Raw genomic sequence first — 25664 nt, forward strand, 5'->3', positions numbered from 1 at the left:
GGGAACACTCTTCTAATTGCCAAAATAGTTTAACCATCAAGATAATTAAATAGTATGACTTCGTATTCTGTTGAAGAGCCTAACTTAAGGGTGTCAAACTTGTATTGTCACATGATACATGTGGCCAGCGCATGACGCATCCAACCAATGGGATGGGAGTTTGACAGCCCTGGCCTAACTGAAATGAATCCAGATAATATATCATCTAGATTCATCTAGATATCTTCCAGTTAAAACTACAATTTCTCAATTAGCTCAGCCAGAAATGGCACATTTAACATCACCTGATTTTAAAGCTCTTTCAAGTCAAGGGAAGTTTTCTTTAACATTGGCTGACTTCTGTAGGCAGAGAGTGATGCACATCTCCTGTAAGGGAGCATTAATTGCTTCATTTAATTGCAGAGCTATATTAAGATGCAAGAGCCAAGCAAGCATATAGGCACTTTGCCTGCTTCATCAAAGGTTTACAAATTCAAAAGTATCCAAAATAATATGACAAGTGGTTGCCATTACTAAAAATCAATTCAAGGCATATCTGAATAATTTTATGTATGAAGAATGCTCTGTTCCATTCCCCCAGCTTTCTGGTGAAGGCAATGGTGCATAATGCAAAAAAAAAACAAAAAACCTTCAAAACAGTAATGACCAATTCTCTATTCAGAGAGAGAAGGAAACATTATTCACTACTTATCACCGCAGAATCACTCTAAATGGAATTTTTTTTTCCAATATAATTTCCCTGAAACTTCCTCCATTCACAATTCCTAGTTCTTCTATTTTATAACCTTCCATTCCCTAGTAAAAACAGACTAGAGTCTTCAAAGGGGAAGAGTGTTACAAATAGGAAACAGCAAAAAATCCATGTTCATTCAGAGAGAGAAATGGATCCATCAGTTAGCTAGGATGATCCACTTCAATTAGATCACAAGTAACTAGAGAAGAATTATCTGGGGATCAATTACACTGATTATCTGCAGTCTCGTGTTACTGGTTCTACGCAAACAGACCATCCCATCTAGAAAATGCTTTATATGCTTGAGGTCCGATATTAATTGGACTGGTGTACTATTTCAAGCTGAGAAAAATATGATGGATCAATTTACAAATAATTATTGACCAGTGGTAAGGCTGGAAGAGAGATGTGCATGTATTTCCCCCAAAATATAGGGAAGCAAGATAGAGCTGGCTACATCAGAGCAGTTTTGAGTTTGTTTAAAATCAAACGAGGAACAAGCAGCACACACTTTCAGGAAAACACCCAGAGAACAGTCAATCAATCTGAGTCAAAGAGCAAAGGGAAAGCAAAGACATAAGAATGCTGATCCAAAGCTAACGATTGGTTTCCAAAAGAGACTTTTTTTGCTGGCTGGGCCAGATGTAGATATGGCTCCACTCCAAGCATTAGTGTCTTTCTTCTCTGCTTAGCTCTCTGAAGCTGCTAATGCAGTCTGAGTTGGGTGCTCTACAGCGATGTGGCCCCTCATCACCTGACTCTTCTGACACCTGGTCCTGCTGATGTTTTTCTGAGTTAGATTCAGATTGCCTTAGATAGCTGCTGAGTCTTGGCAATTTGATGTGCCCTCTGATGCAGAGGAGTCACACTAGCTATCACGACAAACAGGTCCATGATCTTATTTCATATAGGAGATTTCTAGGCTTCTCCCCTGCCCTCCTTAGATGCTTTACCACATTAGGGTAGAAGGGGATTATTTATCAATTCCCTAATTACACTGCAACCTGAAAGGAAGTGTGTCAATCAGCATTAGAGCTTTCTTTTCCCTGTAGCCGATAGAATGAAGTTTTCCTCTTTTTCCTGGGTGGACAAGTTAACTTCTTTCACCCTTACTTGCAATAATCTCACTGGTTATATCCTAATTATTTATTGTTTTCTCACCTCCCAAGAACAATCTACCACATCAAGCTCAACTAAGATCAGTCATATATTCCTTTGCCCAACGAAATATGATTGTATGGTCTTCATACAATAACCATAGTGGTGCTATCTTTTACTGCTACCCATGTTAGTTTAAGCCCTATGTGTACAATAAACCAAAGGAGGCCAGATAGAATTCTAATAGAGGCTGATAAGTCAATGTCTTTGTAATAGACCATAAAAGATCCTAGCACCAGCTTAGCTTACCCCAAAATAAGTGACCATAAAGCTGTTTTATATAAATTCTCGTTTCCTTACACCCCCATTAAAGATAGCAATTGCACACTATATCTAAGTATTAGCAATATAGATGGGATTATGCACAACAGCCATATGTTCATGCTGAGATTGTGATTGGATTGTTTTATTTTTAAGAATACGAAGTGAGTGCAGAGAAGTATAAACATTTTCTGTGCCACTAATTCCCAAATTTATCTTGTCACTAACCCTCACTCATGACAGTTTAGCAGGTGTGCTGTGGCAATAACCAGCAGTTCAGCTGTCACCTGGTAGGTGTAGGCTGGCTTATCAGTGTTCAGCATGTTTCCAGTTCTATCACTCTAAGCCACAAGAGATCATAGTCTGACTCCCACTATTCACATTCTCACAGAGGTATATTAATTAGAACTCCAGTTTAGTATAGACTGCTCTCTAGTGGTACAAAGTTATATAACTATTCAAAATGCTTAAATGAGAAACTAGGAAGAATGCTAAGGAGATTCAGTTAACTTAAATAAAATTAAAATAAAATAAGAAAATGTAAAATGACAAATTTTGCATACTCAATATCCTTCAGATTATGAAAAACAAATTTGGAAAGATTAAAAGGAATACTTTTGCCAGTATCCTTGACATTTCTATTATTTTTCAAACATTTCTTTTATTTCAGCTTGCAGAAGACAAACAAAACATAAAATAAAAGCCAGTATATGATATACGTGGGGAGGAACGAAAACAAATATGATAAGTGTTTATATTTGTAATTTAATAAAGGCCACTGAATGTGTATAAATCTTTGGAGGAATCTCTATTGCTAGAAAAGGTAAAAAGAAATAGAAGAGCATGACCAGCAACAAGGTGGATGAACTCAGTTAAAATGGCAATCAGTACATCACTGGAAATCCTGACCCCAATTTGATAGCACATCATCAAACAGTGCAGAAATATTGTTTTTACTTAATGTTTTAACCTGTACTTACAATGAACAAGTATATAGTTAGATGTAACTAAAGATGTAACTCTTTAATTATTGATTTCACATCGCTCTATGGTGTTTTGTTATTTTACAAAACGTAACACCTATTAGACCATTGTCCTCAATTTAGCAAGTACAGTAATCCTTCTTTACAAACCTAAATGCATACTCAGGAGCAACAGACTTAGTCTGTATATATAATCTTTTCTACTGTAGATAAAATAAGTCCTAAGAACAATAGCCACTGCAGATATGAACCTTCAAGCTGTTTATAGCAGACTGCAGTTTTAAATCTTACATTTCTTTTTCCCACTAATAAATGGTAACAAACCTCTTGCACCTCATTTCTTGTTCCCACATATGGAAGAAACCCACATTGTGTTTTGATAACATTCTTGGCTGGTTTGGGATTCTGTTTCTGTGTTTTCTGGCATATACCTATTATGAGAAAACTGCAGCTCTTCTATATTTAGTTGGTCATTTTTAAATGTTTTCCTCTCCAAGTCTACAAACTATAAGGTAGGGTAGGAAACAGAAACAATTATGTTTTTGTAGTGGTTTTATATTATTTTTCAAACCTAAGGAAAGATTTAGATTTTTGTCTTTGTTTTCATTCCTTTATGTTGATATTGCTCTCTGTTTTTAGAGGCTGCTAAAGTTTGCATTCAACAGGACACCAATCTTACTTCTATACTGTATATTTATACATCTATATTGTATTTTGAAAAAATGGGGAGACCAAATGTTTTAATGTTTCAACTTTATCCAAGAATGCCTATAGATACCATAAATACCTAATAGTTCCTAAGAGAGCCAAGAGAACCTATCCCAGCTAAGAATGCAAATAATTAAATACATAATTATAAAACCAGAAAAGGGCCGATAGAAATTACATTGTGCACTAGAAGCAATTTAATAAAAACAATAATAGGTTTATATATTGATGGCACTTTTAAAAAGAAAGGTCCACTAATTTTTCTAAATTTATGGACAAGGAAATAAGATGGGGCTTTCTGGAAATGTAAATTTCATTTCAATTCCTAGTCATAATAATGGAAAACCATAATCACAGACAGCTTACAATATAGAAAAATGATCTGATGATGCTACCAATAGGTTAACAATTTCATATGGAAGAATGTTACACTTCAAATATTCTATTTCTAAGTCATTTGGAGCTAAACAAAAATCAACACAAGCAATTTGAAGTAAGTATAGGCAGAAACAAAGTGGAAGACATGAAACAGTTTCAACAAAATAGTTACGTATTTTCCATACACAATTCCTATTAACAAAAAAACTGTAGCATTCTGGATTAATTTTTTTTTTAAGTCTCCAAAGTGAGCTCTAAATAAAAGTGCACTGAAATAATCTAAACATTAAATATCTAGAATCACAGAACTGGAAAAATTGGAAGTATCTATTTAAATCATCAAATATAAATGCATGCTTATTGTAGGAATCCAGATTAAGTATCCCAGACAGGTGGCTGTCTAGCTTCAGTCTGAAAGCCAATAGAATGGGTCAAAGTGCCATTCTCCAACAATGGCTAGTTATACAAAGTTAATGCCTAGTCACTTGACAGTTGGAATTCTAGATTCACAACTGGATCCAGAATAATCTCTAAAGTGAGTTTTCAAAGAAAATATTAATTCATTCAAAGGTAATTCCTAAATTAGATCTACCAATGAAAAATACATCTTGTATGATCAGAATTCATTTTCACTTTGCTAGTCCCTTCTTCAAGATCCCAAGAATTTCTTTAGAACAAAATGGGAAGAATAGAGTTGGCTATCATTCACATATTGGTTATACAAACCTCTAAATTTCAGATGATTTCTTATAGAAACAGAATGAAAAAGAATAAAATAAGCTGTCCAGAATAGTCCCATGCTGGGATAGGTAGCAAATAAATTTAATAAGAAATCTAATTAAATAATTAAATACCTCAGCACAATCGTTGGAGCACAATCTAACCGAAAGAATTAAACTCCCAGTAAAACTTTACTTTTAAATCACATTCCTAAAGATTATCAAGAGGTTTGCCATAATTGCTAAAACTTGCTAAAAATCCAGCAGAACCATCACCATTCAAAATGCCAAATTAGATCATTCAATGAATTGATCACAATTTTTAGTGGCCAAAGAAGCAAAGTTGAATCTAATCTCATATTGGACATATGATGATCTAAGTACACAAGAATCCTATCCATGTTTACAGACTGCATAATTTGAAACACATATATCATTTTAAATGGGCAAGTGGGTGCTAAAGATGTATCTACGAATATTGATCTAACAGATATTCAAATGAGTATTCAAAAAGAAATATATATGAGTAATTTGTCTGTAAAAAGCTTTGCAAACTGACCACAGTGAACCACAAACCCTATTAGTTTACATCTGTCTGCACAGATGAAAGGCTGCAATTAAAAGTAAAATCCATTACACTCTCATCAACCAATATCTACTTCCACCCCAAAGCAGTTTAAGATTTGAATATTTCTATAACATGATTCCCAATTTTAAGACAATTAGGTTACCCATAACTGTCTTTGAAATGTGGTTCCCATATAATCACATTGTCAGGTCTATTCCTCCTAAAAGAAGAGAATGATATGCATTGCTCTGAATTCTTTGAACAAATGTAAGGTACAACTTAGGGTGGAATTTTCATTAAAAGACTATGCAAATATTAATTCACTAATCTGATTGATTTACATAAAAATTGTAGGATGTAAATCTGGAGAGAGGGAGGGAGGGAATATGTATCTAGGTGTTATGTGTTTTCAATAAAGTTTTATTTCATGTCTTCCTCACCCTTACCAAGTATATGCACATCATAATTTGTTCAAGATATGTTTGTTTAAATTTTAATTTGTGATTTCCTAGGCATTATTTGATCTAATGGCTAAGGAGCCAAACATAATAAATAACTCACTTTATTAAAAGGAATTCCATATTTTTTCAATATTGAGGGAGATATTAATGTCATCTTATGGCGAAGAAAAGCATCACATCCTTGAGAACTGCTTGGGAAAAATCCTAGCAAAACAAAAATAAATGAAGAACTCTATTAGACATACTTCATAAACAGTATATTGTGAATAGATTATTTGAATTTATTTATAACCAAACATATTGTATATGTAACAATAACTCTTCTCAAAAACAGCATTCTGCCTAACAAAGAAAAGGGAACACATATAATCAACAATAATTGGTGCTTTTAAACTAAATCCCTCATTCAAAGAGGTCCCCCTCCTCCCCCACCACCTCGCTATTACATTAAATATACATATCAATCTCACAGGAATTATTTTACAGTATCAATTACTGTTGAATAATTTATTATCATGGTTGTTGACATGTAAAACTGATAGCTTTTCCAGATAATTTGAAAATACTATAATTGCAATGTTGGTGACTCAAATTTCTTTTCCACAAAACTGCAATTTTATATCTAACTTTCAAGAAATCAAACTAAATGCCAACCTACATAGAGCAATGTTTTAGGAAAGTTGGTACTGAAGACTGATAAATTCAAGAGCAGGAATAAGCCCTAAACTTGAAATGAACTCATCATCACACTTTTAAAATCTAAAGTTTTGTGCTGTATTAAATAAATTAAATTTTAAATTAAAATCAATGAAGAAAGAAGAGACTATTTAAATCACCTTCTTTATGGATTTGTAATCAGGGCCTGAACAAATGTGGTGACTGGTCATAAGTTAATTTAAATTGGAAAACCACTGGAGTAAGGTAATGCACAGTATATTAAGCCCAGCACATCAGTTTAGAATATATATTTACAATGACCCTGGAAAATTATATCCTATATCATCCCAGCAAGAAGGGAAATACAATACAAGATACATGCTTTGAAAGCCAATCCTCTGTGAATATTTTAAATTGGTTACATTTATGTATTGCACAAATGCCATAATCTCCAACATTATACATATGAAAATGCAATATGCTTGGTATGTCTTAGTAGGTGGGCAGTAATTTATGGTTTTCATTCTGTGAACAACTATGGTCAGAATTACTCACAGAAGACATAAGAGTCATTTTTCTGTCTTCAGTCCGAAGAATACAGTCAGTTAGAGACTATGCAAAATCTCAATTTTAGATCCTGCATTTTAGTTCATTTTAGATCTTGTATCAAGACTTGATTATAATAAGGGGATATGAATATAATTAGATCTTAGTATATGCATGGAGTGTTATAACTGTCAAGAAAATATAAAAGAAAATTGAAGTCTTTTTGTCATTCTTGCAATACTGATTATTAGCTGAGCAACAATATGTGATTATTTATAGGAAGTGCAAATTATTTATTCCAATGCAAAGTACAATTAAATGTGGTGAAATTAGGTACTGTATACAGTATTTATAACCTGGATTTTTACTCTATTAATGAATACTCTTTTTTACAGTAGCTGACCAGCAAATTAAACTTCCCAATTTCTTAAAAGAACAGAGCATTGAAAGGGAAAACAATTATCTGGAGGGGAAAAAATAGCAAAATGTCCAAAATCTAGAATATTTCTAAAACATTGATAAAATTCATGTAACGGTTTATCACAATGAAGTGAAGAATACCGAAATAGAGCCCAAACATGATAATAAATTATTAAAAATGGTACTAGTAAAATACTGTACTTTAAGCACAGGATACTACTACCTATGAAGTATTGAGCAATTAGGTGGCTGTATTATTACATGAGTTACATGTGAATGTAAGTACCGTATATCGTTAAATCAATCCTGGGTCAGTGACAAATAATAGGAAACATAAACCCAAGATTAAAAAAAGAGCGAGAATAGTGCCCTGCTAGTAGTATTATGTAGCATTTATTTTCTTTTGTTATTGAGTAGATATTTCTGCTACGCAACTTATAATGTTCTGGAAAGTCTTTGGTATTTTTTATTTTAAAAATAATTGAGCAATCTAATTGTCTTCTCCCTTTTTTTTTTCCTTTCGACTACCTTTTAATCCCTTTATTCGGGATGGAGTCAGGGTGACTGGATGGAGCTGAGCTTTTCTTAACAATTGCATATTAACTTTCAAGCTCATTGGAAACAAAATGTTAAATTACAAGATGCTAGAATCAACCTAGAATTGATCCAAATGTTTTCTCAGCTTTTCTGCAAAAATGGAACTTTAAAATGTTCAAAGAAATGTGAAACTATTTACACGTTACGACCACCAAATCCTTGACTGATATTTCTATCATTCAGAAAGATGCAGATACTTTTTCACATAGAGTTGGGTAGCTATATCCAGTTTAAGCAATATAATATGCGCAAACGAGCAAAAACAAACAAAACTAATTTTACGGCATTGTGATTTCAATGACACCCATAAATGAAAATAAAAGAACATAAACAGCTACCTGAGTAATTGGAAAATGAATTCATTTTTTTTTCTTTTTTTTTTAGAGCAGAGCAAATTCTAACCGAAATAATGTAACCTGGATTTAACCCTGAAAGTTTGCCTTAACAAGATGTGCGAATGTATCCAATTTAGTTTATTCAACAAAATACATATGAATATACCATGTCTTAGTGCAATGTATAATCCAGTCATCATTTCAGTAATTTGTGCTATTGATTTATTTCACAGGATTTTGCTATTTTTCCTAGTTTTGAGATAACAGCAGCTTTTATATGGCCATACAAATTTTTAAAAAGACATTATCTCCTGTGCCATTGCATCTATCGGTATTTAAAAAAACATTATTAAGAAAAATTACTGGTGATATCTGAAGTTTTAAAGCAAGCTACATACATGTTAAAATAAGCCAATTTAGGGTTCCACATACTATATGACTGGCTTGGGTGTAGCTTAGCATGCCATGTGAACAAATATGTTTTAATACCGCATAATTGTAGGAATTCAATACAATATGTGCAGGATACATTAGTCCCTATACAATGCTAAATATTATTTGATGTTTAGTAAAATATTACTGCTTAAGTAGAATTAAATGCTTTGGGTTTATGCTTAAGAGATTTGAGTAATACAAAGCAATTATTTTCACGTAAATGATTTGTAGTTAGATTGACAATGCATATTCCTAAGAAACAATAAATTAAGATAAAAAAAGAGATGTCACAGCACAGCCAATGACGTTTGAGCCAATTCTTTAGTGTCTTTGAATTACTATGTCAAATTTATTAATTTCCATTTACTACCTCAATTTTTGGATTAAAAACATATGTAACAATTTTTTCCCAATTTTTCTTTTATATTGCACCATTTTGACATATCCATTGATAAAGGATTTAGATAAAAAACCATAGAGCTCAGAACATATACTTCATTTCTCTGTGTGTAATCATTTAAACATAATAAAAATCATGTCAGATTTTATCAGATTCCTATTTCCCTTACAATATTAAGAAATCTATTAAACTGAGTAAAACACTTCTAAAAGAGGCAACAAAAGAGACAGAAATACCGTTTTTTTCTGCATATAAGATGCACCTTTTCGTCCCTAAAAGAGGCTGATAATTTGGGTGAGTCTTATACTCTGAATGCAGCTTTTTTTTCAGCCCTAACCAGGTGCTAACGATTTTCTCAGCTCTTACCTTGCAAGTTCTTTCATTGTTACTCTCTGTGAAGAATGTTTACCAAACCCTGTCTTTGTAGGGGGTTTTTTCATTCTCTACTTGCTCCTAATGTTTCTTTCCAGCCCTAACCAGATGCTAACAATGTTCCCAGTATTACCAGCTTGCAAGCTCTTTCATTGTTATTCTTTGTAAAGAATGTTTTTCAAGCCCTAAGTCTTAGCAGGGTTTTTTTCCATTGCTCTACTTGATCTGAATGTTTCTTTCCAGGTGCTAATGAAGTTCCCAGCTCTTTCTGGCTTGCAAGCTCTTTCATTGTTACTCTCTCCGAATAAAGTTTTTTTAAAAGCCCTAGCCAGGGGATAAAATAATGTGCTGAAGCTGACCAGACTAAGGACGCTAGCCAGATGAATACCTATTTTCGTCCCCCAAAACTAAAGTGCATCTTATATTCTGGTATGTCTTATACTCCGAAAAATATAGTAAATTAGTGGTAATAACAAACTGAAATCTCTTTAGGAAAAAAAATCACAACAAAAATGGAAATTAAAGAAATTGAATGAGATTTTAAAAAACATTTCTAGAATGAGTTGAGTACATATTTTGTCATACGCTTTAACAAAGTCAGAACATTTCAACATACTGTATATAATGGGAAGCAATATTCTAAAGTATGGAAATTGCAATGTGAAAATGCTGAAAAATTATTCTGACAATTCCTAGGCGGTGAAGCCAATAAGCAAACATATGGTTCTGTTCCAGAATAGCAAACAATAGTCCTACTAAAGCCTCATTTTTAAAAAAATACCATAACAACCATAACAGACCAGTGTAGATTTAGGCACATTGATGTTCATTGATTTCAATGGCCATAAATCTATATTGCATTAACTTGGCAACCTAACATAGCCCCTTTATTATTTAATACAATAAAACCTATGTTTAGCCCCAAATTTCCTATTATCAGTAGAGTAAACCAGGGTTAGCAAAGTATACCAAATGAAACAGCTTCTAGTATCTATTGTAAAATCCTCAAAACTAGCTCATAATACATACTTGGGTCTTTAAAAACATGCCAAATATTAATAATTGTGAACAGTAAAATATAGCTCCTTTCTCAGGATATATTACAGATGTGCTAAACTTGCCTTAATCAAATTTCACATCATTGTAACAGAATTTTATTTATAGACCTAAAGTACTTTATAAGAATTATACTGTTCTTAAAACTAGGATAGTAGTTTTCAAAATTTGAAATTTCAAAAGCTCCTGACCTGATAAATAAGTGTATGCATTTCCTGTCCTCCAAATGAATAAACTAATGATTTAATTGAAATTGAGCTTGGGCAAGAAATAACAAGTAACACTTGCTTTTAATAATTCTTACTCTGTGTATCAAGTATAACCAACTATGCTAAAAACTGACAAGGCTATAAAATAAAATTGGTTGTTATAGTTTTATTGTTTCATTGACAATATAAAAGAGTGGCATATAAATCCAATAAATAAATAAATAATAAATAAAGGCTATTTTAATTAGAACAATAAACTTATTTCTGCATTATAATCATAATACAAAGTGTCCTACAGACACAGTTGCCATATTTCCATATTTTCATATTTTTTAAAAAGATCACCACTGAAATATCTTTATTATTAATTGAGAGAGAAGACACATAAAGGCAATGATTGACTCAGTGTTGATTTCTGAATAGAGTGGATGGCAAATCAGATGGATTTTATTATTTCCTCTCCTCTCATTCTCCTTCAGTGAGGGCAATTACTTTTACTCATCAAATTAAAAATAAAATAAAATAAATTCCCTTAAACAATTAAAATGTTGCCGCTTGCAAAACATTGGCAGGCTGTAAATTGTCTTGGTCACACTCACCCATAACTTTAATATTTCTCCTTTGTGGGTGGAGCCAACATTCAGAATGGGTTATCCTCATCCACTCAGAATCAGGACAGAGTCTGTTACTTTTTGCAGGATCCACCTCCCAGGACCCAGCTTCGACTCAGACCTCAAACTGGACGTATGTGGCTACTTTTTTCCCCTTCCCGAATTGCGATTTTCCAATTTTCTGGTTAAATTTATTGTTCGAATCGGTCTTCCAACATCATGAGTTTTCAGCTCTTAGACACGAACAAAGACTTTGGGCATTTAGCAGCTGAGCTCCCCAAAACTGACATTGATCGTCAAGGACTTGCCCTGATTTGCCGTTGAACGGTCTGCTCCCTGCAGGGTAGCAGTGGCAATGGAAGAAAGGGAGTGGTGTGGCCTTAGGACTTCCCAGCCAGGTACCCGGCCCTCTGGAATCAACTCCCCCGGAGATTAGAACTGCTCCCACCCTCCTTGTCTTCTGTAAACTACTTAAGACCCACCTATACCGCCAGGCATGGGGGATTTGAGACACCTTTCCCCCAGGCTTATTATAATTTATGTTTGGTATGTATGTGCTGTTTGGTTTTTAATTATGATAGGTTTTTTAGGTTTTTTTTAATATTAGATTTGTGCCAGTATAATATTGTTTTTATCGTTGTTGTGAGCCGCCCCGAGTCTTTGGAGAGGGGCGGCATACAAATCTAATAAATTATTATTTATTAATTATTATTATTATTATTATTATCATCATCATCATCCGTTTTTGGAGCGACAGGGCACAGTGACTAATCATCCTTTGCTCAATCTCAGGAGCATCGGCCCAGTTGTCTGACTATGGGGAGACTTCTTCATCACCTCCTCTCCTCCCCCTTCGCTGCTTGGCACCTGCCACTAGGTGTTGCCACAAGTAGGGCAGACGATATTTCGTCGCCTAGAATTGACGACCTAAAGAAAGGGACTGGCACAGTCACTAGAGACCACAGTCACGCAGCCTTCCCAATTTATCCTTGTCAGCCCTCTTTTCAATTGGATCCACATATCAGGCTCATCTCTGGTGCCTGGATTGCACAGGCTTGCCCTGGTCAGCACCCACGGCTCCGTGGCTTCGTGCCAGCCCACCAATTCCCTCTGACAGTTGTGGCGGCTGTTTTACCTTCTGTCTGTCAGGTTTTCAAAATGGCCAATGGAGCCAAATTGAGAGAGAAATGCTGGGGCAAATGGCTGCAGAAAATAAATTGTCATGCCCCTGAAGAGGAACAATCTGGCCTCTCTATTCAGATGGTGGTAGGGTCATCTCTCTCCTCTCAGGGCTTTAAGGCCTTGGAGAGGGTGGAGCAGCACAGGGACAAGGTCCTGAAGAGGCTCTGCAGTGAAGCTTCCGCTTGTGATCAGTCGCACGCCTTCTGCAAGGGCTCAAGGGGTCAAGCACGTCATCTCTCCATTGGTGATTTCTCTTTTCACAGGGCTCAGAAGCTCATCCTCCCCAATTTTTGCCTGAACTCAATTCTTCCATTGGAGAGACTTTGGCATACACTGGACATCCAGCGGACCCTATGGATGACAGGATGCGCAAGTTCCATAAGACAGAGGCTTTTCGGGTGGCCTTTTTGCCACAGTCTTTGTATTTGAAGGTTTCCTCCACAACTCTTGGCAGTTGGATACACAGTATGATCCCTAAGGCATACAAACTCTTTGCAATGACACAGCCGGTAGGAATCACAGCTCACTCTATGCATAGTGCAGCGGCTTCAGCAGCATGGGCGGACCGAGCCATCCTTGGAGGCAGTGTGTCAGGCGACTGACTACCTGGGCACTCCTTCTCACTTTATCTGCCACTACAAAATCGACTTGTACGCATCTGCGAATGGTTTTACAGAGGGTCCTCAAGGAGTTACACCAAATCGGACTTGGAGTATTCCCATCTGGAGGAACTTTGGCTTTGGTATGCCCCATCCTGAATGCTGGCTCCACCCATGATGAAGAAAGGGCATTGCCCTTACCTGATGCACCTCTTCTCAACAGGTGGAGCCAGCATTCAGCCCTGCCCTTGCAAGGTCCGTTCCTTGGTACACCACATTGGTTGGACGGACACTGTTTTTTCCTTTTGTCAGATTCTTGGCACTGAAGTTCCTGATTTATCGGCGGTTTACAGAAAGGGAGACTATTTGCTGTTGATTGTTTCCAGTGGGTAGCCATGTCAAGTATGCTTCTTTGGATTTGTCAAAGCTGGGTCCGGGGGGGGGGGGCAGATCCAGCAAAAAGTAACAGACTCGGTCCTCATTCTGAGTGAACGAGAACAACCCATTATGACTGGTGGTTCCACCTGATGAGAAGAGGCGTATCAGGTATGACCGATGCCCCTTTTCTTGGTAGTTCTACCTGTAAATCCCTCCTTCACTCCCGTAGCCTTACAACTCCCTCATCCTTCCATTCCATAGTAATTTCCTCTGGAGAACGAAAATCCAGTTAGGTGGTCGGGATATTTTAAAATAAATGAATATGTTTGCAAAAGAATATGTTTGTCATCAAAGGATGGTTATTCCTTCTCTGAAAGACAAGTTTAATGTACAAAATAATACCCACCCATCCACCCCTGCAAAAAAAATATATTTAGAGTTCATAATTTAGTACAGAGATAGCAAAACTTTTGGGATTGGCATGTCAATAAATTAGAAAATGCCTAATTCTACTGGTATGTCACCCTCCCCTTGAACAAAAGAGAAACAATCCTTTATCTTGTCGTAGACACACACACAGAGACACACACACATCTAAATCACCCTGACAGAGCACTTTACATGGTGCCACAGGATCTTTGGCAATGGTGAAGCTGCTCTCCAGATCTTCTGAATGACACTTATTTTCAGGTGGCATTCTCTTTCTGTTGAGAGCTCCTGCAGCCTACGCAAAGCTGCTCTGGATCACATGAGGCCTTATTCTTGTTGCAGCTTCAGAGAATGCTCTTCCACAGCCTCTTCAGCCTCCAAAAAGCATGTGAAAATACTCTCCATTCTCACACAACTTTTAGAGGCTGCGCATGGCCACACCCCTTCTTGCGCAGCCTCTGCAGCTCCAAAAAACCACAAGGGAAAATGGTGTGCTTTCAAGAATAGTTGTTGAGTGTTGGTGAACACTGCCATGTCACCCAAAATAATTGTGGCATGTCACTTTCGTTACACATAGCTTCAATATCATTGCTCTAGAAACATCCCATTGCTTTGCATTCTACATACTTTTACACAAAAGGGTAGGTCTGCTTTAGAGCTGGTGTATTAAGGCACTCCCTTATAACTTCCATTGTCTTAAGTCCCCCTAAGTATTGTGGCCCTCTTTTGACCCATACATTGACAAAACATTTATCCTAAGTCACAATATTTACAGTAATGTATAAGGAAATTATGTGTATTTATTTTTCTTTCCAATATACAGTTTAAATACAAACAAAGAAGCTTGTGAAAACTTAATTCAAAGACAAATGATCTGCATAAAAAAACTGTATTCAAATACAGTATACCAAAAAATAGTAAAGTTTGTCAACCATTTTCTCTGACCATATACATTATAGATTGTCTCTGTTAAGCATAAAAAAATTTAAAACAGAAATCTTTTCTAAAATGCTATTTGCAATATGGCTTCGTAACATTTGTCATTTGCCATTTAGATTTGTCATCAAAAATAGAATCTGTTCTATTTTACCTTACATTTTACAACTATGCTAGCTACTGTCAATATCTTAAGTATTCAGCAGTATTACAGAGAAATGTCTAGTTTCAAAATTGCAGTAACAATTCACTTGAGATTTTATTACATTTGTTGTTATACAAAAAAGAAAGAACTACATGAATGAAAAATAATCTAAAGAGCAAAATTAGACTTCTGCATTTATTAGATGTAAGTCTAATATCTTTCAGATAAAGTATTTGTAGGTGCCATAGTCAATCAAGTATTCATGAATTCCAAAGATGAAAGCATTCATGCATAAAAGGCAATGTGATAATTATGATCGGCAGACAAGATAATAGAAAAAAAATCCTAGGCTTCCTTTAATTTTATGTATCAAGTACTGGCTTGACCTAGATAACCTGCAATGCTTCACCACATTTACTGCATTATTTTAGCATTTTAATTATTTAGGAAAATTCAATTAATTCAGTAGGCATCTGTTAAGCAGGTCCAACTTTGTTGCACCTCACAGGGTGTTTTTTTTTAGTTGCTGCAATTCTGGGCTACATTTTTAATATAAATATGTAATTAAGCTTAAAATCTATTCACTCTGCAAGTTTATTAACCTTTGCTGATTATGCAAATTGTAGCTGCGAGGCTGTTATGACATTTTCATAATTTAAAAAAGCTTGTTTTTAATTTTTTTATTGTAATCTTAGTGGTTGGAGACCCAGGATGAAAATCACATATGTATCTCTTTCCTAAATTCTATTAGTAACAAAACAGAATTATCAAAAGAACAAAAATGAAAGATAAAGAAACAATATGAATTTAAAACTATAAACCTTCAATTGGGACAACACTGCTTGCCGAAATCTTAACTTATTCAAAATGAGAGCTATTCCAACATGTTGAACTAAAAATCCCATTATTTACCCAAAAATTACACATACGTTTGTGTGGAAAGATGAAAAAACACCAGTCATAAGACCTTGCCTCATCATTTAAATACAGTATGAAAGATTTATTTAAAACAGATCTACCTTGAGCAAGTCGTTCAAGTCGCTTTCCATGCTCTGGAGGAATAGCATACCTAAAAATTATTTAAGGGGAAAATACAGATTAATTTAGAGATAGTTAACCTTTTAGAATTTTCTTGAAATACTCTACAGATTATATACGACATAGAACACAAAAATATTTAGTTTAATGATTTAGTGTCATTCCTCTTTCTAAAATATATTTCAGGTGCGAACTGCAAGAGATTTTATTTTACATTTTTATTTAGTTGAGTTAGTTATAAAATAATGAAATAAAACTTGAACCAAAAAGTAATATAAAAGCAACTGCCAATTACATAAAATACACTTCATCAGCTTCCATCATAAAGATGCTAATAATAGGTAATAATGCAGTGGCAGAACAAACATCAACAAGTTTCCAAACCTAAGCACCATTTCCAAAAAGGCCTTGCTGTTCTTGCTCATCTAATACTAGTAAAGAACTGAAACTGGTGTCCAGAATGCGTAATCCTCAAATACCCAGGGACCAAACTGTTAGGAGCTCATATGTCAGCCAGTAAAATATACGGGCAGAATATATGTATGAGAGTAGTTTCATTTAAATTAAAGTAATTCTACTAGGTGTAATATTGGTTTATTATTATGAAGCGTTTTTGAAAATACAACAAACAGGATGCTAAATATTTTATGCAATTCTTACGTGGATTCTTTTTGGTCAAAATATGTATGTGCTTATAACCATGCTGCATTTTTGAAAATTTCAAATTTGTATCTCATCTTGCATAAGATTATGCTATTTCTGAGTGCATATTTGCAGGCATTTTCATTTTTACTTTCAAGAAAGTATTTTTCATTTAAATTAGTAAGTAACAGCAGAAAAGATAAGAGAAACTCAAGTTATCATTTGATATTCATACTTTTTATTATTGAAATATAGTCCAATAAGTAAAAATTACATATATATGCAAGTGCACATGTACAAACCCTTGCACAGAAAACTTTTTTTTTAACCTGCATTGTATTATATGTGTGCCTTCAAGTTAGTTTTGACTCCTAGCGACTGTCTGGACCAGGGGTAGGCAACTTGTGGCTCCAGAGCCGCATGCGGCTCTCTGGGTCTTTGCTGCAGCTCCCTGTCGCCCTGTCACATCAGAGGGATAAAAGAACCATCACCCTTTCACAGCAGTGGTATGGTTGGAGCCTTAGCACAGGAGCAAAGTGCCCCTGCACTAAATCCAGGCTGGTTGAGAAATGTACAATCCTGCAGCGGAGGCTTCCCTCCTCCCCCTCCTCCTCTCACAAACTCCTGGCTGGCTATGGCAAGGTAACAAAAAGCCCCAAGGAGAGCACCCAGAGCTTTCCAAGAGATTGAGAAGAGACACAGGGACATGAAGCGAGAGAAATAGACACACATTCAGAGGGGGGGGGGAGAAAGAGAGAGTGAGATGAGAGGGAGGGAGAGAGTGGATATCTATTCCCCATAGAAAAGAAAATGGGAAGCCACAAAACGTGGGTAGGCATGGCTGGGGGGGCATGTGACTTGGTGGGAAAGAGTTACGCCATGCGCAACCAGGTTTTGTGGCTCCTGGTGTTTTATTTTCTGTGGGAAATGGGCCCAAGTGGCTCTTTGAGTGTTGCAGATTGCAGATCCCAGGTCTGGATATTTGGAGACTTGCTAACAGAATTTCTGAATTGGTTTGCCACTTCTTAGGATTGAGAAATTTATTTATTTATTTATTCATTCATTCATTCATTCATTCGATTTTTATGCCGCCCTTCTCCTTAGACTCAGGGCGGCTTACAACATGTTAGCAATAGCAGTTTTTAACAGAGCTAGGCTATTGCCCCCACAATCCGAGTCCTCATTTTACTCACCTCGGAAGGATGGAAGGCTGAGTCAACCTTGAGCTGGTGATGAGATCTGAACCGCTGACCTTCAGATCTACAGTCAGCTTCAGTGGCCTGCAGTACAGCACTCTAGCTGCTGCGCCACCCCGGCTCAGAGTTTGTGACTGGCCCATGATTACCCAGTTGATTTTATGCCCAAAGCAAAACTAGAATTCATAGTCTTCTGGTTTCTAGTCTGATGCCTTTAAGAGTTCTCCCTTCTATTCTATTTATTTTACTATCTAGATGACAAGGGGGTGAAATGCCTTTGGTATGCTAACAATCTCTCTCTTTCATCCCCTATAAGAATCAGATCAAGATATACAGAAGCCGAATCAGGAATATCCTGAAGAAACAATTGTGTGAGAGTTAATGAACTGGAGTTTAAGTCCAACAAAATAGAAGTGCTATTAATTATTTCAGAAAGAAATCAGAATGCTATTTCTAGCACTACTTCGCTGACTAATATATTTCCTAACAGTAATTCATGTTCTTGTAACTACCTAGTTGAAATATTATAAGGCATTCCATACCGGTCTGTCCTTGGAAATGCTGGGAAATTGCAGTTTATGTATAATTTAAACAAAAGAAATTGAATTAGTTGATTGTAAGAGACTAAATGTCTATCTTTCAGCGCAATTCTAGATGTTAATTAAAACACTAAAAGGCTTATAACACCCTTATCTAAAAGGAGCTTCTCATCTTGGACTGCATTTCCTGTTTTGAAATTGGAAAATCCCCATTAAGCTTGCTGGAAGTTAAACTGGCAGCATTATTATTTTCTAACACATTTTGTCCCTCCTGCCTTTTAAATCAATTAATGGTCAATATTTCTGCAGTCCAGGCATATCCATCTCTAGGGGCTGGTATTCATCTCCATTCCTTAGCTGAGGGAGCCACATTGTCTGAAGATATTTCCATGGTCATGTGGCTAACATGACTATATGGCAAGGCACATAGAACACTATTACCTTCCAACCAAAGTGCTACCTATTTATCTACTAGTATTTGTATGCTTTCAAACTATTAGGTGAGCAGGAGCTGGAGCGAGTAATGGGACCTCACTCCGTCACATGGTATGCAGGTCTCAAGCCTGGGCTGACAGCTTTTTAGCTGACAAGCTCAGTGTCTTTATTGCTGAGCCACCATTGCCTGTTTAAACCAATTATGGGACTATATATCTAGGAGAAAGACTTACAGGTAGTCCTCAAGTTTTGGCGTTTTATTCAGCAACTATTCAAGGTTACAACAGTGCTCAATGATGAGATTTACACCATTTTCGAAGTTCTGACCATTGTAATAGTTCCACAGTCACATAAACAAAATTTGAATGCTTGGCAACCGGCTTGCAGTTAGTACTGGTTGCAACCTCCTGTGATCATATAATTTGCAATGTTTTGTGCTATGTATGTATGTATGTATGTATGTATGTATGTATGTATGTATGTATGTTTGTTTGTATGTATGTATGAATAAATAAATAAATACATGCATACATACATAAATAAATACCCTTTTTTACTAAAAGAAATTAATAATAAAACAAAACCATATCTCTTTCTCTCTCCATTCTTCTCTTCCCTCTTTTTCTTTCTCTCTCTCTCTCTTTCTCTCTCCCCCCTCTTGCTCTCTCTCTTTCTCACTTTCTCCCTCTTTCTTTCTATCTGGCTCTGTCTGTTGCTCTCTCTCTTTCCCTCTCTCTTTCTACCTGGTTCTGTCTGTTGCTCTCTCTCTCTCTCTTGTTCTCTCTTTCTCTGTCTTCCTTTCTTCTCTGGAGGCCGTGGAAGGTTTTTCTTATTTTAAGGAGTATCGTAAGCACTCGGGGAAAGCGCTCCGAGTGAAGGGGCTGCGACTCGAGAGGGGCGGGCGCTCCTAGCGTGCTCGGAGAAACCCCTCTCATAGCCTGGGAGTGCGTCGCGAACACCTGCCCCGCTCTCTCACAGCCCCTTCGCTAGCGGTCGAATGAGGAAGAGGAAAAGCCGCAAACGCCACCGCTGCAGGAGGAGCCGCGCCCCAAGGCAGAAGATGGAGGAGGAGAAAGCGGATCGGGCGGGCAGTGGCAGGAGGCCAGGGGTGCGAGGGGGCCGGAGGCGCCTGGGGTGGGAGGCAGAGAGGCTCGGCACCGGCACCGGCACATCCGCGGCGGGCAGGGGCAGCCGGCACCTCCCGTTGCGCAGCTTTAGAAAAGGCTGCGCGGGAAGTTGTTTTGGGGCGCGCAGCCAACAGGGTCAAAATTTCATACCTCTCCTAGAGAGAAATTATTATTTCCACCTGGACCCTCCCAATTCTGAATGCTCCACCTAGAAGAGGTTACTCTCTAACCTGAACAGATGTTCTTCCAACTAGGAAGACAACTGATCAATCTTCCAGCTTAAGATAAACTAAAAGTAATCCTCGATTTAAGACTACAATTGACCCCAGAATTTATGTTGCTTAGTGAGATATTTGTTAAATGGGTTTTGCCACATTTTAAAACTTTTCTTCCCACATTTGTTAAATGAATCATTGTAGTTGTTAAATTAGTAATAGTGAATCTGACTTCCCCATTAAACTTTGCTTGTCAGAAGGTCTCAAAAGATGATCACGTTACCCTGGGATATTGCAACCGTCATAAATATGAACCAGTTTTCAATCATTCAAATTTTGATCATATGATTAAAGAGATGCTGCAACTGTGAAAAATGGTCACAATTTTTTCAATGATGTTGTAATTTTGAAAGGTCACTAAATGAACTGTTGTAAGTCTGTTACTATTTGATCCTTTTAATGAAACATTAATTTTATTAAATTTCTTTATTTTATGTATGTATAAAATAAAACAAAACATTTATATATGACCAGGCCTGGGGGGGTGCCAGAAAACTAAGACTCAACTACATGGCTCCATTGTTGAGGGACCTATTTCTTAACCTTCACATATTTGGGGTTTTTTAAAAGATATTTGTTACTACATATTATTGCATGATAAACACATATAAATTTGATTAATTAATTAATTAATGTACCATATACAAGGTTTATTACTTATATTATTTATGCATGTATTAATGATGTGCTGTATTTTGAAATTGAATTGTAATTCAAATGAATAAATAGACATGGCTGAAACCACAGAATATTCAGTAGATTGGCCCATCTTCTTTCTATGACTGGATCAGAAGCCTAACCGATTGGTATCACTTACCAACTATCCTGAGGTCATATCTTACATGGACTATGATTTACTACATACACATTGTTTCTATTAAAAAAAGATACGAAAGATGGGAGATCGCAGTGACTGAGCCTACATCACAGATTCACGATTCCAAGGATCAAAGCAGTCCTGAAAGCATTTGGTAAACATCAAGGGGAAAACAAGCAATAATGAAAGTAGTATGGGTGTTTATTACAGACCATTCAACCACAGATATGAAATCTTCACAAGATCAAAAGAGATAGAAGAAAAAGCTGAACAATTTCTATGAGATTATAAAATGGTAACTGGATGAAAACACATAAACAAGAAGCTTTCAGCACAGTTAATCAAAATAAATATGATAACATTATTTGGGATGAAATTATATATAGAGAGAGTTTGGTTTCATGGTTAAGGCACTAGGCTAGAAGCCATGAGACTGAATTCTTGTCCCACTTTTGGTAAGAAAGCCAGGTGAACTAAGCTTGTAGATGTGATGGGAGCATGGATGATTTGCAAAGACAGGATGATATACGAGGGTTGCCCAGAAAGCAATGCACCACATTTTCTTTCTCAGCCTACAGTAATGGTACAAATGTGAAACTTCAGATATACATTATTTGAATTGCCAGGAGTGCGTGTGTACATTTTGTGCTTCTTCAGATAGATAGTGTAGCTGTAACAGTGTTTGAAAATGGTGTCTGTAAGTGATATATGTTACAAGCTGCGTGTCATCATTGAATTTCTCACTGCCGAGAAAGAAACTGTTAGGAACATTCACAAACGTTTGTGTACAGTTTATGGAGAATCTGCAGTTGACAGAAGTACGGTTAGTCATGGAAGACATTTTGAAAATGACAAAGAGGTGATTCACACAGTGCAGAAATGGCTTCGTGACCAGAACAAGGAGTGGTACCAGCAAGACATACACACCCTTGTGTCTCGCTGGAGGAAGGCCATAGAACGGGACAGAAATTACATGGAAAAATAGGAAGAAGAAACATCATTCTTTCTTCTGTGTAAGTTTAATTGTGTTCAATAAATAATTGTTGAAGAAAAAAAGTGGTACAATACTTTCTGGGCGACCCTCGTAGATTGGTATTATGAATTATTTTTGTAATTAGATTTTTATATGATTTCTTAACTTTTTCCCATGCCTCAATACCTTTGACTTATTATTTCTTACTCCTTTTCTGCATTTTGCATAACATTACTTCACTTTTATTTTATTTTCTCCATTTTTTCCCCATCCCTCTAACCTAAATCTTTGAAGTACTATAGAATAAAAATTCTATATGTATTAATAAAAATTCTATATGCAATAGGTATTGGCTCTGAAAATAATATATTCCTTATGTTGTAGCCTTCCAGTTTCCGAGGTTGGTAAAATGAGGACCCAGATTGTTGGGTTGGCTGATTCTGTAAACGGCTTAGAGAGGATCATAAAGCACTGTGAAGCAGTATATAAGTCTAAATGCTATTGCAACATTTTTCTTATTATGTTCAATAATTCTGTTATGTATACTATAGTTATTATCTTTCTTAAAGATGCCAGAGACAACATTGGAAACAATTCATGCAGTATAATTTTTTTTAATGATATTTGAAAGTTAAGGATACTTCTTTCCTCACAAAGCTGAGACTTTACTTGAAGTACAAATAGCTGACAAGATGTTTCCATATCTGCTTTTAGCCATAGACTTCACATTGCAGCTCTTCATATTTTTTAATCTTCCAAAACAAAGAAACATTGTGCACTCTCTCTCTCTCTCTGCTCTTTCCCCACACGCTCATAAAAGAATTAACTTACCAGGATTTTGGTTCACCAAAATGGAGATAATTAATACTGTAAAGATCCATATCTTCAGTGTGCCATGCAAATGTTGTTTTCCACATTCCAAAATACAAATATGGAGTGTTGACTCCTTCAATTGAGATTCCACAATCTTCTTCTACAATATCCAATATGGTATTAAGATGAGCAATATTCCATTCATTTACATCCTGAAAAGCAGATATGAACAATAAATCAAATATAAAACAAATACAAAATAATAATACTCATGTATCACTTTGGAGACCTTCTCTCCCTTTGGAAAAAAGGTAGCTTTATCTAAATTGTCCATTGATTTTCTTAGAATTATTATTATTTATTAGATTTGTATGCCGCCCCTCTCCAAAGATTCGGGGCGGCTCACAACATAACAGTGATACAATGCATTACAAATCCAATAGTAGAAAAATAAAATCAATTTTAAAAACTTTAATAACATAGTAAAATCCCTAACTATACAATCATACACATTCAACCTAATCCGTCATACAGTAAGGCCAAAAACGTAACAAAAAGGGGGGGAAAGGGTGGTAATTATCCCTACGCCTGGCGACAAAGGTGGGTCTTCAACATTTTACGGAAGGTGAGGAGGGTGGGGGCTGTTCGAATCTCTGGAGAGAATTAATTCCAGAGGGCCGGGGCCGCCACAGAGAAGGCTCTTCCCCTGGGTCCCGCCAGCCGACATTGTTTAGTCGACAGGACCCGGAGAAGGCCAACTCTGTGGGACCTAATCAGCCGCTGGGATTTGTGCGGCAAAAGGCGGTCCCGGAGATATTCTGGTCCGATGCCATGTAGGGCTTTATAGGTCATAACCAACACTTGGACATTGTGACCGGAAACTGATTGGCAGCCAGTGCAGGCCGCGGAGTGTTGATGAGACATGGGCATACCTAGGGAAGCCCATGATTGCTCTCGCGGCCGCATTCTGCACGATCTGAATATAAACCTGAATGGTGATTTATAGGTTTTGTCAAAAGCATGAATGCGCACATCCATGATGCAATGCATGTGGGACCCCGCCCCACATGCCCCAACCCCCACACATGCACACGTGAACCCACTGTGTGTGCCCTGTTCCCTGTACATGTGCCCTGCCCCATTCATGAACACACGACCCCTCATGGCCCCCACCCCACACATGTGTGTGTGTGTGTCTCCTGCATGTGCCCAGCCCCGCACATGAGCAGCAGAGACCCAAAACCAGCTGGACAGCAGGAGGTGGATGCTCATGAGTGGTGGAACTGAACTGCAGTGATGGCTCACATGACCACAGAGGGCCCTGGCTGCCACCTTGTGCCATAGGTTCACCATCATATGGTCTAAACCAGTGTTTTTCAACCAGTGTGCCATGAGACATGGTCAGGTGTGCCGTGGAGAAATTAAACATGGGTCTCCAAATTACGGCCCACGTGCCGGATATGGCCCGTGGAGGCCATTTATCCGTCCCGCCACCAGGAGCCTCCATCCAAACATAAACATTCCCCTCACAATCCCTCCAGCTATCAGCGACAAGAATAGTGGAGGCACAGGGAACGCTCACTGACCAATCACCTTCTAGGATTCATCCCGACCACTAGCAATGAACCAATAGCAGGTTGCCTCTCATCCACAAGTGCCGCGCACTTGTCATTGTGTGGCCGTGGCGAGTAGTTAAAGCTGCCACACCTCCCCATGGTCCCGATTTCTAATCCTGGTCAGGACTGGAGGTAAATGTTGCCACCACTAGATATGTTAGAGCAGGGGTCCCCAAACTTTTTACACAGGGGCCCAGTTCACTGTCCCTCAGACTGTTGGAGGGCCGGACTATAAAAAAAACTATGAACAAATCCCTCTGCACACTGCACATACCTTATTTTAACATAAAAAACAAAATGGGAATGTACTATTTAGAGGGAGGGAAGAAGTCTGAAATTCATACATGTTTATGTTTTGTTTTTAATTTTCTTTTGTTAACATCTGATTGGCTATACAAGGTTTTATTGGTTTATAGAAAAATGTATAAAAATATTTATAGAAAAATATATAAAGAAGGAAGCACTTTGGCATAATGATTAATAAGTTAGAAATATAATTGGTGTTGTACTTTTTGAAGGAACATTAAGGAGGGAATTTAATTAAAAGAAAAGTATGTACCTGGATGACAACATTAGAAAAAAAACTTTTGCAACTTTTTTGATGATTGATATTAGTTACTGACAAAATACCGCATTTTATTCAGGGAAAATTAGATGGTACATTGTATTATTTGAATGTATGTTGAGAGAAAAATTTTAAAAAATGTACACCCCCCCCCAGAAAGTCTTTCCTTCCTCCGCCCTTCCATTCATTTCATTCTTCCTTCCTTCCTTCCTTGTTCCCTCCATTTCTTCTTCCTTCCTTCCTTCCTTCCTCCTTTCCTTCCTTCCTTTTCCTGCCATTTCTCCTTCTTTCCCTCCATCCATCCTTCCCACTTCTCTCTTCCCTCTCCCTTTTTTTCCTTCTTTCTCATTTG

General features: G+C 36.8%; 1 protein-coding gene across 2 annotated transcripts in view; it reads right to left on the minus strand.

Moving 5' to 3' along the window:
* The window catches only part of KDM4C (lysine demethylase 4C), a 228741-nt gene that overhangs the window by 162497 nt on the left and 40580 nt on the right, over positions 1-25664 (minus strand). For both annotated transcript variants that reach the window (XM_070742570.1, XM_070742571.1), the window contains exons 6-8: positions 23150-23343; positions 16296-16345; positions 6070-6173 (exon numbers count right to left, since the gene is read on the minus strand). In XM_070742570.1, coding sequence (XP_070598671.1) covers positions 6070-6173; positions 16296-16345; positions 23150-23343 — 348 coding nt within the window. The remainder of the gene's footprint in view (positions 1-6069; positions 6174-16295; positions 16346-23149; positions 23344-25664) is intronic.

This window comes from Erythrolamprus reginae, chromosome 2, assembly GCF_031021105.1.
Source record: "Erythrolamprus reginae isolate rEryReg1 chromosome 2, rEryReg1.hap1, whole genome shotgun sequence".
NCBI lineage: Eukaryota > Metazoa > Chordata > Lepidosauria > Squamata > Dipsadidae > Erythrolamprus > Erythrolamprus reginae.